This window comes from Sarcophilus harrisii, chromosome 4 (genome assembly GCF_902635505.1).
Source record: "Sarcophilus harrisii chromosome 4, mSarHar1.11, whole genome shotgun sequence".
Taxonomy (NCBI): Eukaryota; Metazoa; Chordata; class Mammalia; order Dasyuromorphia; family Dasyuridae; genus Sarcophilus; species Sarcophilus harrisii.
This window is the reverse complement of record NC_045429.1, coordinates 362,647,041-362,661,756: the sequence shown is the minus strand read 5'-3', so window position 1 is coordinate 362,661,756 and position 14,716 is coordinate 362,647,041. Positions and strand designations below refer to the sequence as shown.

The window sequence follows — 14,716 nt, the reverse complement described above, 5'->3', positions numbered from 1 at the left end:
CTTGAGTCACTAGTACCTGTCTCCATTGATCTCCCCAAGATTTTATCTCTTCTTCAAATTCTAGATATAGACTAGGCTTCTGCTAGTTCCTAGAAAGAATATGGGATGCCAGGGGAAAGAAGACCCCCAAAGTTGAGTCCCCAATACATCCTCTTGGGATTTGTAAATGATAAATGTGACATGACTTTCTGGAGTGATACAATGTCCTTTTCTCACCCTTCGAGAATGTGATGGTTACAGGGTCACTAAGGGCAGAATCCTCATTCCCACAGCTGTACTGTCCACTTTCCAAGATTATAATGGTGTTTGTAGAGGTTTTGTGAAACTTCTTTCCCTGTTTGTACCATTGGATGTTTCCTAATCCGATGAGATCCAGATGCTCACAAGTCAGATTTACTTTCTCATGAAAAAAGAAAGTGGTCCATGGAGGTTGAAGAGACAGGATGGGCTTTGCGATGACATCTGAGATGTAAAAAGAGAAAGATATGCAGATAACAGGGACTAGTAGCTCAGGTTTCTGAAAGAAGAGGGAGAGTAAGGTCTAGAGGCCCATACTGGAAGTAAGGGAAATTTAGGGCCCTTAATCTGAGATTTAGTATCGTTGGTGCAATAGTGAACCTCCAGTCTCAGAGGGCGGAAGGTTCAGGGTGCTCTATGAGATGGAAATGATATTCACATGCTGCTCAGTGATGGGAAGTGAGAGTCGGGGTTCTCAGTGAAAGGAGAATAAGGCTCAAAATAACTCTTAGTGAGGAAAAAGTAGGATCAGAGTAAGAGTGGGAAGAGGCGAAGCTCAGGGATATCAGGAAAGGGTCCTTAATAGGAGAAAGGGAGCCTCAAGACCCTCACTGAGTAGAGTATTAGCCCCATAATTTCTAGTGAGGATTAAAAGATAGATATATATATGTGTGTGTGTGTGTGTGTGTGTGTGTAGTGGGGGGGGGGAATAAAGCCCAGAGTCTTTGGTGAGGTGAAAGAAAGTTGCTCTGGACCTTTCCCTCTAGATTCCAGAGAGGAAGTTGTTCTGGACCTTCCCTCTAGATCCCAGAGAGGAAGTTGTTCTGGACCTCTCCCTCTAGGTCCCAGATAGCACAGAAGGGATTAGTGGGCAAGCTAAAAAGTAGTGGAACAAGGACAATTCATGCTGGCTCCAGCTCTGAAGTGAGGGGGCATTAGATTAGTGTAAAATTTGTGTTCTTTTCACAGTCCTTCAATCACTGTCACAAAAAGCTCTGGAGAATGAAGGGATTCCCCCTCAAACAGATACCTAGATTGCTGAGGAATCAGGGCTGAGACACAGTGGCAGAATGTAGGCCTGAAGGCAGACACAAGGTAGATGGGACTCACCAAACTTTCCAATGAATAGAGCTGTAAGAGAGCAGAAAGAGGAAGATTAGGTGAGACCCCAGAAAGGGCTTTCTTATAGGTAGGAGGGGTTAAAATTTAGTGCAATTGTAGGAAAAGTTTTTGTTGAGTGCTCACTGTGGGTATCAGGTGCTAAGAAATGAGGTCTTATTTTGGAGCAGGAAATAAAAGGGACAGAAAGAAGATAGTTTCCTCCTGCCCTAAAGGATATGACACTATAGCTAGAGAGACAAGATATACACATAGGAGAGCAAAATGAGTCAAAGAATTAAAAATCTCCACTAATAACAGTAGTCTGTATTTAGGTACTAGTCTGCCAGGGGAAAAAAATTGTTTAATTTAAGATTATTCTAACTGCAAGTCATTACTGATTCAGAGGAATCAGAGGACACCCAGAGGGGTGTCCCAAATAGTAAAGTATCCCCATGTCTTCCAACATGTCTGCCACAAGATTGTTTTAGGTAATATTTATAGGAATCATAAACAACTTGGCAGTGGGAGAAGTATTGGATTGGGTCACTTGTTAGCATGTTAGTAATCCTAGCAAGATAGTATTGATTAGGTTGGGCTGAGTCAGACCTTGAGTCCCATCTTGAAATCCTGTCTTGTAGCGGAATCTGGTCTTTGTCCCCTTCCACTGAAATAAATAGCATGAAGGGTGAAACAACCAAAATAAAGTGGTTCTCCTTGCGCTGATTGCTGAGGGTGGCTGGGGTCTCATGACCAGGCCTGCTTGCTATCCCATAATGTCTCCTCCACCTCTCATTCTAAAAATATAAGAAGCTTTTTTCGTGGGTCTTAGAATTGGAAAATCCATTGGATGTCCCCAGTGGTGGCAGATTCCTACCCTGTTATCTCAATTAAAGACACTTTTTTCTTCAACTCATGATTTTCTTTGATTTATTTCAAGACTTGACTGCACTTACTAACTGTGTGAACTCTGGATCTATATCCATATCTAGATCTATATCTATGTCTATGTCTATATCTATGTCTTTATCTATATCTATAAAGTGGGTATATAACATCTGAAAAATGGAAATAATAACAGCATAAGGTAACTTCATAAGGTTGTTGTGAGGATCAAATGGAATAAAATATGAAAGTGTTTTGCAAACTTTAAAATACCATATAAATATTGTTATCAGATAATCTGGGTTTGAACCTGGCTGTGTCACTGACTATCTGTATAAATAACAACTTCTTTGGGCCTTCGTTTCCTCATCTGCAAAGTGAGGGAATTGAACTAGATCAATGTTGACAAATAGCTAGAGACAAAAGCCATTAAATCCAACATAAGGATCATTGCTGGCTGTATATTTACTTAGAAAATAGCATTAACATATCAGTGTTTTATTGTATTTTTATTTGTTTTGTTAAATGTCCAAATTACATTTTAATCTGATTCAAGCCACTCTTGAGAGAGTAGTGAACTATATGTAGACCTGGATTCCTCTGTTCTTCTAAAATCTCTTCTATTTTCCTTAATCTATGATTCTATATGATTCTATGATCCTATGACAGCTGTGTTCATATTTTTAAGAGACTATCATATGGAGAGGGATTAGATTTACTTTGCTTTGTCTTACAGGGGGAAATGGGTGGAAGTTGCAAAAAGGCAAAGTTAGGATCAACAAATCAATCAAAATTTCCTAAAGGATTTATCCAAATAGATTAGGTTACTTTTTAAGGTAGTAGACTTTTCATCAGTCAGTCAGTAAGACAGTCAAAAAATGTTTATTAAGCACCTATTATGTGCCAAGCAAGCATAGTGCTAAGTACTAAGGATACAAAAAAAATGGCAAAAGATAGTCCTTTCCCTTAAGGAGTTTACAATCTAATAGGTGAGATAACCTGCAAATAATCTTGTCCAAACAAGATATATAAAGGATAAATTATAAATAATGAACAGAGGGGAGATTCTAGCATTAAGGGGAATTGGAGAAGGCTTCTGGTATATGATAGGAATTTAGCTGTGATTTGAAGGATGCCAGGAGGTAGAGATGAGGAAGAAGAGTATTCCAAACATGAGAGGGACAACTAGTGAAAAATTTCCTGAGTCAAAAGATGATGTGTCCTACTGAGCAATAGCAAGAAGTACAGTAACACAAGGCTGAAGAGTATTAATTTTTTTTAACGAGGACTAAGACTGGAAAGGTAGAAGGGGGCCAGATTCTGAAGGGTTTTGATCACCAAAGGAAAGAATTTATTTTTGATCCTAGAAGCAAAAGGGAGCCAGAGAGTTTTGTTGAATGGGGAAGTGATGTAGTTATATAAGTACTTTAAGATCAGGTTGAGAACTGAGTGGAAGATGAATTGGAATGGATAGAGACAAAGCAGGCTGACCAACTAGCAGGCTGAGGTCCATAGACTCCCAAGGATCAGTGGACACATGTCGAGGGTGTTTAAACACAAATGGAAAAAAAATCTTCATCTTAATTTCAATATCAATGTCCTTTAATATCTTATATATTTTGTTTTATGCATTTAAAAACAATATTCTGGGAAGTCCATTAGGTTTCCTCAGATAGCCAAAGACTTGGGTAGGCAAGGAATATGTGATTTTCATGTTAGGCAGCAGAAATAACTTAAGGCAGGGACTAGATAATAAAAGTTGATCCACCTCTTGGAAGTAATGAAAGGATGAAATAAAAGCAAATTATGAACTTTTGAATGCTACCCTGAAGGACAGGAAGGCAGGGTTTTCAACCAATAAGCCCTAGGAGTAAATGGAGAAGAGGAATCAGATTTGCAAAGCCACGATCTAGTACAGAACAGAAAGACTATAAATGGTTCAGTAGGCACAATGGTCAGGCACAATCAGAATGGACACAGAGTCCCTGTGGGAATCCCTATGGGAGAATTATAAAGATAGCTTGCATTTATATTGCACTTTATTCTTACAAAGTATCCTATCTGATACTTATAACCCTATCAAGTAGGCTATGAAAGTATTAATTCTCCCATCTTATTCATAAAATTTGCATTGACATATTTTGTTTTTACATAATGTTCATTTCTAAAGATATCCCTCTCCCTGTCCCCACCCAGCAAGCCATTCTTCATCTTTACTTTAAAGAGGAGGCCTCAAGACAGTCTCTCACAACTCTTATTTTCTTTTTTTTTTTTCACTTTCATTTTGACAGGAGATTCTGCCTAGCCTCTGGTATTCTATTAGGAACTTACACAAGACAAATTTTTAGTACTTTGTGTGAAACTTACAATTTGTGTAAAGTATAGTGGAAAAAATGCTGTATTTGGAACTAAATAACCCATGTTTAAACCTTTGGCTCTATTGCTAATTACCTATATAATTTTGGGCAAGTCACTTCCCCTCCTTAAGGCCTGAGTTTCCTCATTTTTAAAATGAAAGATTTGGAAAACATATCTAAAATTATTCCCAACTCTAAAAACCTATGTAACAGTGACCATCCTGTAGAGCCTGGTTCCTTTTGGTTAGCCTCTTGATAAAAAGGACATATATAACCAGAGGTTTCTGGTTGTCCCCATATGTTCCTCCACCCCACAATGGGAATAGATTGAACAGGAAGAATCTCTCATCCAGGGGATGTTAGAAGGAGAAACGTCTTATATTCCTGTTCTCTTCTGAGTATGTGGTATTGAATGCTAACAGTTCTTCTTTGAAGGAAGTCCCCACCTCTGCCCTGGTGGCTTTTGTGTGTGGGGAAAATAGGAACCATAATTATTTTGCATCTTCTTGATGGAATAACAATGTAGAAATCCCTTAGCCACCTGGTGACCTATTATTAGAAATTTTCCAATCTCTACTCAAGGACACAGTAAAGCAGGTGGTCTCATCCGTAGTTGTAACAACTACTTTCTGTCTTTGGATAAGAGACCCTGTAGTTATGTCTAAAAGGACTGTTTCACAATTTTAAAACTGTTTAGTTGCTTTCTCTTGTTTCCTGACCTTGAACAGGGGATATTTTCTCATTTTAATAATTTATCCTACCACTTGCATTCCAAGTATTCCTCTTTTCTTTCTTGACTATTTCCCTAACTCCTTTTCTATTCCTCACTCTTCTGTCATATGCTTTACATCATCCTAAATTGCTACAATGCACAGCTAGTTGGCCCAGTGGATTGAGTGCAGGGGTGAAGTCAGGAAGACTCATCTTCCTCAGTTCAAATCAAGCCTCAGATGCTTACTGGCTGCGTAATTTTGTCACTTAAAACTCCGTTTGTCTCAGCTTCCTCATCTGTGAAATGAGCTAGAGAAGGAAATGGCAAATCACTCTCCAATTGATGATGTTTGTTTTTTGAAGAGGATTAATATATCTTATAGTGATATCTTTAATTACCCATGAATTGGATTTAAGGGAGACCAACTTGCACCAAGAAAATCTCAAATGGGATCTGGAAGAGTTGGAGATGACTGAAACAACTGAACAATAATTAAAAAATGACTACCAAAATGCTGTTGATTGGCTCTGTACTCAAAGCAGACCTGAAAGGTCATAAAAATAGAACCTGTACCCCAGGAATCTAACTTTGCTATCAGTGACAACAGATTTGTTACTTTACTAATGGAGCTCTTTACTTTCAGTTTAGCCTCCTAAATTTGACCCATAGTCATTGGAAGCATGCTGACAGTTACGGGTTTCCCAAGAGATTGAAAGAATTCCTCAACACTATTCACAGAAGTAAGAACATGAGCTACTGCAAATGAATTTAAAACTGAATTTTAAAGCCCCACCTATCTCTTATGCTCTTTTGGATACAGGAGATTGAACAGCTCTCTTGAGATGCATAGTAGGTTGACTTAGGAGCAATTCTATGAGTTTGAAAGATTGAGAATTCCTGAGTTCTGAGGTGGCATTTTCAAAAGCTTCTTGAAGGAGATGACCAAGTTTACAAGGATGAGCCTAAACCATATCCTGGCTTGCCAGAAGATGTGGCCCTTGAGTCAGAACCAAAATAAAGGTGATATGCTAATTCAGCAATCCTATGAAATGTTTTGTGTTTTAATGTTCATTTCCCAGGAGAGTACCACAAGGATGTTAGTTATTATATTGTACTTTATATATTAGTCAATTCATAATTATGAATCTATAGTTGCCCTATTTCTGATCCATTTTGTATATCAGATAAGATAATATTTTAAAGAATCACTTGAGGAAGTACTAGGGAGTAAAATGGATAGAATGCTGGGCATGGAGTCAGGGAAGACTTGAATTCAAATCTATCTCAGATGCTAATGGCTTTATGATCCTGGACAAGTCACTTAGCCTCAGTTTTCTTAACTATAAAATGGGAAAAAAACACAGTATCTGCATACCAGAGTTGTGAAGAGGATCAAATGAGATAATACCTATAGAGTGCTCAGGATAATACTTAGTGCATAGGAGGCATTTAATTAATGTTTATTCTCATTTCCTTGCCTTATATCCAGTACTTTTTAAGAAGAGATTCTGTTTATCCATTTTGGTAGCCTGTAGATATGAACCAAATCTAAACTTTAAGAGATTTTTCCCAGAATTCTGGGATAAGAATGTAATGAGTCAGAGAGTCAGACAAGCCTGATTTCTCACTTTTAGAAGTCAGATTCCTCTGGGATGGAACCTTATTCTTCATGGACTCAGAACCAAGGGTCCCTTAGTAGGGAAGGATATTCTTCTTTCTGGTTCATAGAGAGGTAGTCATCGATAAAGGCCATAGAATAATTGATTTAGAGCTGGGATTACCTTAAACTCATCCCCCCTTCTATATGATGCCTCTCCTGATGCCCCCAGTTGTTATCTCCCTCTTGAAATGACCCTGTATTTATTTTGTTTGTCTTTATATCTGGATACATGCACGTTGTCTTTGTTGACAGAATGAAAGATCCTTGAGAGCAGGGGACTCTCAAATTTGTCTCTATCTCTAGTGTTTAACATGATGACTGGCATATAGTAGATGCTTAATCAACACTTATTGAATGATAGATTGATCTTGAAATCATTCAATTCATTCACAAATAGTTTCCTTATAATCTCTCAATAGTTATTTAGTCTCTTCTTAAAGATTTCAAGGGAGGGGAAAATAACTATGTATTCATATTGAAACAATACAGTGGAATGGGAAAAAAACACCATCCACATGGAATCAGGGGACACTTCTCAAAGGCCGATAACCAAGTTTCTCATGATGTCCTCAAAAACCTAATGAAGGGATGTAAGCTGGACCTTATGTGGAGGTGGATTTATAGCTGATCGAATAGCTCTACTAAAAGTATGAATTTACCCCATTTCTAACCATATCTTCTTCAAATGTTAAGTTTTTTTAAAAAATCAATGACTAATTATTATTTATGTAGGACACAAAACTAGGAGTGATAAGTAATACTTTGGATTAACAAATTAAGAATCAAGAAGATTATAGGATTTAAAGCCGCAAGAACATTAAAGGAAGAGAATAAGCATTTATAGAGAATCTAGTTTGTGCCAGACACTGTGCCATAAGGAAAATATTTTAATTTAAAAATATTATCTCAATTAATTCCCTCAACGCCAAGGTAGGTACTGTATTATTATTTTCTTTAAGGAAATTGAGACAGAGGTTAAATGACTTGACCGGGGTCACACAGCTAGTAAATATCTGAAGCTAGATTTGAATTTAGGAATTCTGATTACATGCTCAGGACTCTAGCTATTATATCATCAGCTGCCTCATAAAAAGATCATCTATTTCGACTCCTTCAAGTTAGGTTGCCCTAAGAAGTGTTCAGTATTCAAATTTTAGGGAATTTAGGGAATAACTTAGCCCACCTCTAACACCTATTAATTGTGGCTGTAGGTCAGGAACTTAATCTTCACTAGAAAATATCAGCATTCCCACCAGTAGAGCCTCACAATGAATAGGAAGCCATGCAGTAGGAGGAAGGAAATTAGATCTGCACTTTGGCATCCAGTACTGATTTTATCGCCTTCCTTTCTTTGCCAGTTGAAGGAGTTTTCCTGTTTGCCAAGTTAGACAAAAGGAGGTAAAATCACAGCTTTTAGACTAAAACTATGGGTGTGGCCTTCTACAGACACTTTCTCTTCCAGGTTCAAACCCTGCCCATGGAAATGACCCAATATGATCTGGAGACTGGAGATCAGAGCAACTAACTAAATCAGGGTAGGGAGATCGGCAGCTGCTGTGACTCCTTTCATATCGATGAGAAAAGGGGGAAGACATCTCTCTCCCTGTACTTCTTCTGCTCTCTTCTGCTTACAGTTACAATTCTGATCCCTAGGTAGATCCTACATGCAATACTTTTCTTTGTTTTTTTCCCCTATAGCTTGGGTGGTATAGGAAAGGTTTGGGATAATCCCTGCAGAAACTAGGAGGGCAACCAGGAGGAGGTTTGGGGGTATGGCTGGTGTCAGAACTCCCATGTAGAAGGGCTGAAACCTTGTCCCTGGCATTTTTGTTATATTAAATAAATCAAGTAGTTCTAGCAATTGTCACATTTGCTGATTGCCAGAACCTTGTGGATTTGGGGAGGCAGGAAAATTCAAATGTAATGTTGAAGGCTGGTTTTAAACATGTGCTTTCATATGAATAATATTCAATTATTTACTCATCTAAATTCAGAACTAGTCCAGTAAGAGTTTTAAACTTGCCTAATCATCAGTGCCATACAGTTTCCTGGTATGGGAAACGCTGAGAGTCCCTCTCAGGTTTGACCTCTCAGTTTGTGGGCTTGAGTATATTGCCACCTAGTGAACACATTAGATATTATATTCCCTCTTTGGATAATTAATGTAGTGACATGCTACCTTACTATGTATTTAAGGAAGGTAGCCAATAAATGAATTTCTGCTGCAGTAAGTACCAACAGAACTTTTAAGTGCTGCCAAATTTTCCATAAAATCGTGTCTCTTTAGTTCTAGACTTCATTTAGTAATGCATATAAATGCAATTTAGGATTATTGTAACTTCCCTAAGTGCAATGTTGTAACTTCTTTCTTAAACCTCAGTGAACTGAAATTGCTTGCTAGAGAATGTATACATGTATATGTAGCTATGTTGATATACTGAAACCTTTTTCCTCCTTAATTTTAGAATTCATGTTAAGTTTTCCCTTACCATTCAAATGATATTTATTGAGGTTAAAATTCATATGTAACATTTAAGGTGAAAGCTGCTATTCCTTCCAACTAAGGCTAAATTGTACTCTCTGAAGCCATTCCCCTGCACTACTGTCAAACAAGTGAGTGATCACACATATGCAGTTCCTTAGAGTGATTATTCTTATTTTCAGCTACCTATGCAATTTCGCTATTTTGACTTACATCCCAAAACTGTGGAGAAGATCTCTTCCTGTTTTCAAAACTGTGATATGTTCAGTTTAGCCAAAGTGAAGTAGATTTTTTTGTTTTTTCTTTTACTAAAAGATTCTCTTAGCCTAAGCAAAGATAAGGATAAATCTTATGAGCCCTCCCTTCCCATTCCATTCCATTCATAGAATGGCTTAAAGTCCTCAGAAGAAAATTAAATCATCTGGAATATGTGTCTGAGATGTAACCTTAAAAAATAAAAAGGAAAGCTACCTCTTATCTCTCTGACATCCCCCTCTCCACCAGGACTATCTTTGGTATTAACGCCCAGAAAAAGTTGTTCCCTTTAATTCTAGCACCCACCTGAGCTTAGGCTGTCATCATTCTCCCAACTGTGTTTCATATAGAAATCCTCCTTTGAATGTTTAGGAGGATTCCCATTTTCTCTTTTCCTAATAGCCACTTTGCCTTCCTTTTTTTTGTCCCCCACTGGTGGTCATTTTGGACAGTTAGTGGAGACCAATTGATGACACAGATATAAGGAATACTTAGTGTTATTTCTATCTGTTTTGAGGCTTCTATTGACTTTATTCAATAAACTTTTCTCTTGAATTTCTTGGATTTCATTTATGCCTGTGTTCTATTTCTTTTTTCCTGAGTTGTAGTGGTTAGTTCATTGTAAAATGACTCACTTAAAGGACAATTTTGCTAATAATGTGAAATAATGTTAATAAGATGATTTGATCAATCCTTCCTTCCAATGACTTTCTTCAGATCCCAAGAGTAACTAATCCTGAATTATTCAGAAAAAGGAGTAGGACTCAAAAACAAATTCCCCAAAGGGTCACTTGGGGCATCCACTGAGGACTGAGGACACACACCTATACCTTAAGTATCATGATATCACAATAGTGATGCTTAAATTTCAGAAGAGGTATAAAGTGGAAGAAAAAACAGATTCAGCTGTTATTCTAAGCAGGACTTCTTAAACTTTCTTCTCTCACAATTCATTTTTACCTGAGAAATTTTTATGTAACCCTAGATATATGTTATATAAAATAAGTATACAAATCAAACATTTATTGATAATCAAATCATTTATTGAACCATAATTTTGTGACGCCTACCTTCAGTTACAAGTCTCTATATGGGGTCATCAACCACAGTTTAAGAAGCTGAGCTCTGGAGGACACATCCAATACATTTGGATAGAAATTACAAGGGTGTGGAACAGTTCTCAGATCCACTTAAGAATTAAATTTCTGGGCAAAGACTCCTGACCCGTTGAATGTCTAACTGTACTTCTGTAATCCAGGACATGACTGCAAGGTAGTTTGTGAAAAGGATTCCCTTTCAGCTGTTGTCAAGTCCCCGATGTAGTTGATAGAGAGCAAGACCTGGGTCAGCAAGACTAGTTCAATTCCTTCCTCTGTCTAGTTGTGTAATCTTGGGCAAGTTAATGGGCTTTTATGTGCCTCAGTACTCTCATTGGCAAAGTGAGAGGGTTAGAATGGATGGACTCCAACATCTTTTTTAGCTCTAAACATATGATAGCCCTTCCATACCAAGGCAAGTAGTTAAACTGGTCCTCCCATGACCACACTTCACACCTTCCTTTGGGCTGCTCTATTTTGTGATTTCTTTCTTTTTTTTCACCTTCCAAGATTTTCCCTGATATATATTACAACCTGACTTGCTTGGGGTAAAAATGTTGGTAGAGGTTGCAAAGAAGAAACAAGATTTAGGATTTACTATGACTTGACCTTGGTTACATACTTCCCTATGGGAAGTTGATGAGATCTCTGTACCTCCACATAGATTCCTTTTAATAAATCCCATTTTTTCCTCCTTTATGAAACTGTTTATAAAAATGGAAAATAAGTTAAGAGTTCAATCAATCAACCTGCAAGGTGGTCAATTTGAAATATATTTTATGAACCCTTACATTTCATAAAATACTGGGATAATAGATGCTTGAGAGGAACACAAAAATATGAGTCAGCTGTCCCACAGCTGAAGGATTCAGCTCCTTCTGTTTGGTGCCAGAGACAGTGGGAGCAATGTGTGGAAGCTGTAGAGGTATATTTGGCTACATATAAAGAAAAATGTCAGGCCACATGAAAAGTATTGTTTTCAGTTGTGATCTGTACAGTTTATTAGGGAAATTGATAAAGGAAAAAAGTTTTTTTTTCTTTAACAAAACTGACCCAAAGTAGAATCAGCTACTTTAGAAGGGTATGGGTATTCTGGAATTCTTCAAGCAAAAGGTAGTAGGGGATATTATAGAGAGAATTCTCATTCTGACTTGGCTTGGATTAGATGGTTTCTGAGATCCTTTTCAACTCTGAAGTTCTTGGATTCTCATTTTCTCTAATCACCCTGCCAGATTTGGCTGGATTGGGGAAATGAAACTATTGCACTTTCCTTACTCTCTCCTATTTCTAGCTCCAAAAGTTGGATGAGAAAAATCCAAGCTCCCAGATTTCCCATTCTGAAATTCCTGTCCCGGGAGATTTAGGAGGCTCCCCTGGAGCTTACTTACCCAAGAGCAGCAGAGCCACTTTCAGCAGCATGGGGCCCAGGAGGAAAGGGGTAGTAGGTACAAGTTCTTCAATAGAAGGTAGGTCAGACTGGAGGTGGATACATATGAGTTGGTTGTCCTTTGTGACTGGGTTATATGGGCCCCAAGGGCATTAGGCTGGAGTAGGTATAGAGGAAGTGGAATATTCTAATTTCAGGCAATTGTTTCCTTTCAATATAAGGAAGTAGATACAGAACTGAGTTTTCTTCAGTATACTCTTCTCTAAATATCTATTTGGTTTAGTAGAAATGGGGATAGTATGGGAAAGGAATATAGAGTATGACTAGTGAAATTGCATCACTCATGGGAATCTCAAAAAACTCAGATTTGGGCCTTTGGAGATTAAAAGAATGGTAAACATGGCCAGAAATAATTATGATGATGATGATGATAACTAGCATTTATATAGTACTTTAAAGATTAAGTATTTTTTATTTATTATTAAATATTATTGTTATTATTAACATATCTAATTTTATACTCATTAACAACTCTGGAAAGTAGGTACTACTATCACCTCCATTTTATAGATAAGGAAAGTGAGACAGACAGATTAAGTGACTTGCCAAGAATCATATCATTTGTAAATGCTTACGACTAGATTTGAACTTTGAGCTTTCTGTTTCCAGGAACAGTGCTCCTGGTCACTCTGTAATCTGGTTAGAATAGTCAAAGGGAGCAGACATGATCCATTTTAAAAAATAATCCCAATCTAAATTTATTCTAATGGAGCCCTCTAACTCTGACCACAAATAAAGTTATGGTAAATAACCTTGTGTTCATAGAACACAATGAGTCATAGTGTTCAGTCCCAACCCTCAAGAGAGATCAGGAAAAAAATCAGATGGCTGGGACACTTAAAAGTCTCCTGGTATATCTTGGAGTCAACCTGATCCTGTCCTGCTGTGCTGATATGTAGAATGAGCCACCTCCCCCTACTCTATATGTCAGTCATAGGACTGTGAAACCTGGAGTGTTGGTTTAAAGTCTCGATTGAAGGAAGCTATTTAAACTGGACTACATAAGGAAAATGATCCTAATGATTAGAACTGTTCTAAAATGTCCACTTACTATTTGAGAAAGAGTTGGTTGTCATTCCCTGGAATTTGGCAAGCAAAGACTGGACAATCAGTTATCAGGGGTATTGTGGAGAAAATTCCTATTGAACTGCAGGGTTAGACCAAATGTTTTCTGAGATTCTTTCCAACTCTTAAGATTATGTGCTTATTCCCATTTCACAGATGAGGAGATTGAATCTAGAATCGCATGGCTAGTAAATGATAGAGTCAGGATTCTAATCCAGACTTGTTCAGAGTTCAAATACAGAACTTAGATCTAATTTCTCTTCTCTGAGAAATTGTGATGTATAAAACTAGATTTAAAAAGCAGACAAGCTAAAGCACAAAAGAATAGGAAGGAAAGATAGGATGCTACAAAGGAAGTTGGGCCAAGAGGGGGAGATGTTCCAGAATGAGATTTTGGAGCCTTAAATATCAGTTCTTCCCTGGGGCAGCAAGAAAATGACAATTTGCAGGTAGGGTAATGCAATACAAAAAAACTGGAAATCTTTCCTTCCCCATCACAGTTTCTCCCAATACTATTTGATAAGCAGTGCTGGGAACAATGAATAACTGAGTCAACATTTTTATAAACAGTTTCATAAAGGAGGAAAAAATGGGATTTATTAAAAGGAATCTATGTGGAGGTACAGAGATCTCATCAACCAACTAAAATTTTTTAAAGATTAATGTCCAGAAGATAGAAGCAAGGCCAGGTAACAAGATGGCTGTAAGAATATATATCAAGAATGATAAATCTGTGAATGAGGTAAATCTGTTGATGAAAACTAAGGGCAATAAAAGTGGTCATTTATCAAAGATGAAATTGGATCTTGGCTTAGAACAAATAGGACAATGATAACTTCTAACAAAAAGCAGGTAGAGGTACTCAAAACATTTTTCTTCTTTTCTTTTCCAGAGAGCATTGTCTTTGCCATTATAGTAATAGAAATGATGAGATAAAAAATGGCTAATAAGGATTTGATATCCAAGGGAGATAGTAAAAGTACATAAGTTATCCTTGAGGAATTCAAATGACCTTGTCCAGATGAACAGTTGAAAGAAAAATTCTTCATTTGGGCTTTCACTTTGATTAATAAGACAAAATTCATGATGAAGAGAATTAAAAGGTTTTTTTTTTTAAATATTATAAGTACCTCAAGGTAACAACATCTTGATCACTTGCTCACTGAAGATCACCAATGGCTTCAAGAAAGGAACAGATTTTATAGATAACTTTGAAATAATTCAGATAAATCCACCTCAGCAAAAGAGGTGGAGCTCTTAGATATCAGTTCTTCCTTAGGGCCGCAAGAAAACGACAATTTGAAGGTCCTTACTTGTATGTGACAAAAAGCATATGATTCCAAAAAACTGGAGATGATGTTTCTTTCGCCATCACAGCTTCCCCCGATACTGTTTGATAATCAGGACTGGGAACAATGGAT

General features: G+C 37.4%; 1 protein-coding gene across 1 annotated transcript in view; it reads right to left on the bottom strand.

Moving 5' to 3' along the window:
- FCRL6 (Fc receptor like 6) overlaps positions 1–12,389 on the bottom strand; it is a 36,045-nt gene extending 23,656 nt beyond the window's left edge. The window contains exons 1-3 of the mRNA XM_023502092.2: positions 12,172–12,389; positions 1,348–1,368; positions 217–462 (exon numbers count right to left, since the gene is read on the bottom strand). Of these exons, the coding sequence (XP_023357860.1) occupies positions 217–462; positions 1,348–1,368; positions 12,172–12,202 (298 nt within the window). The 5' untranslated portion in view covers positions 12,203–12,389. The remainder of the gene's footprint in view (positions 1–216; positions 463–1,347; positions 1,369–12,171) is intronic.
- Between the last annotated feature and the right edge of the window lie 2,327 nt (positions 12,390–14,716).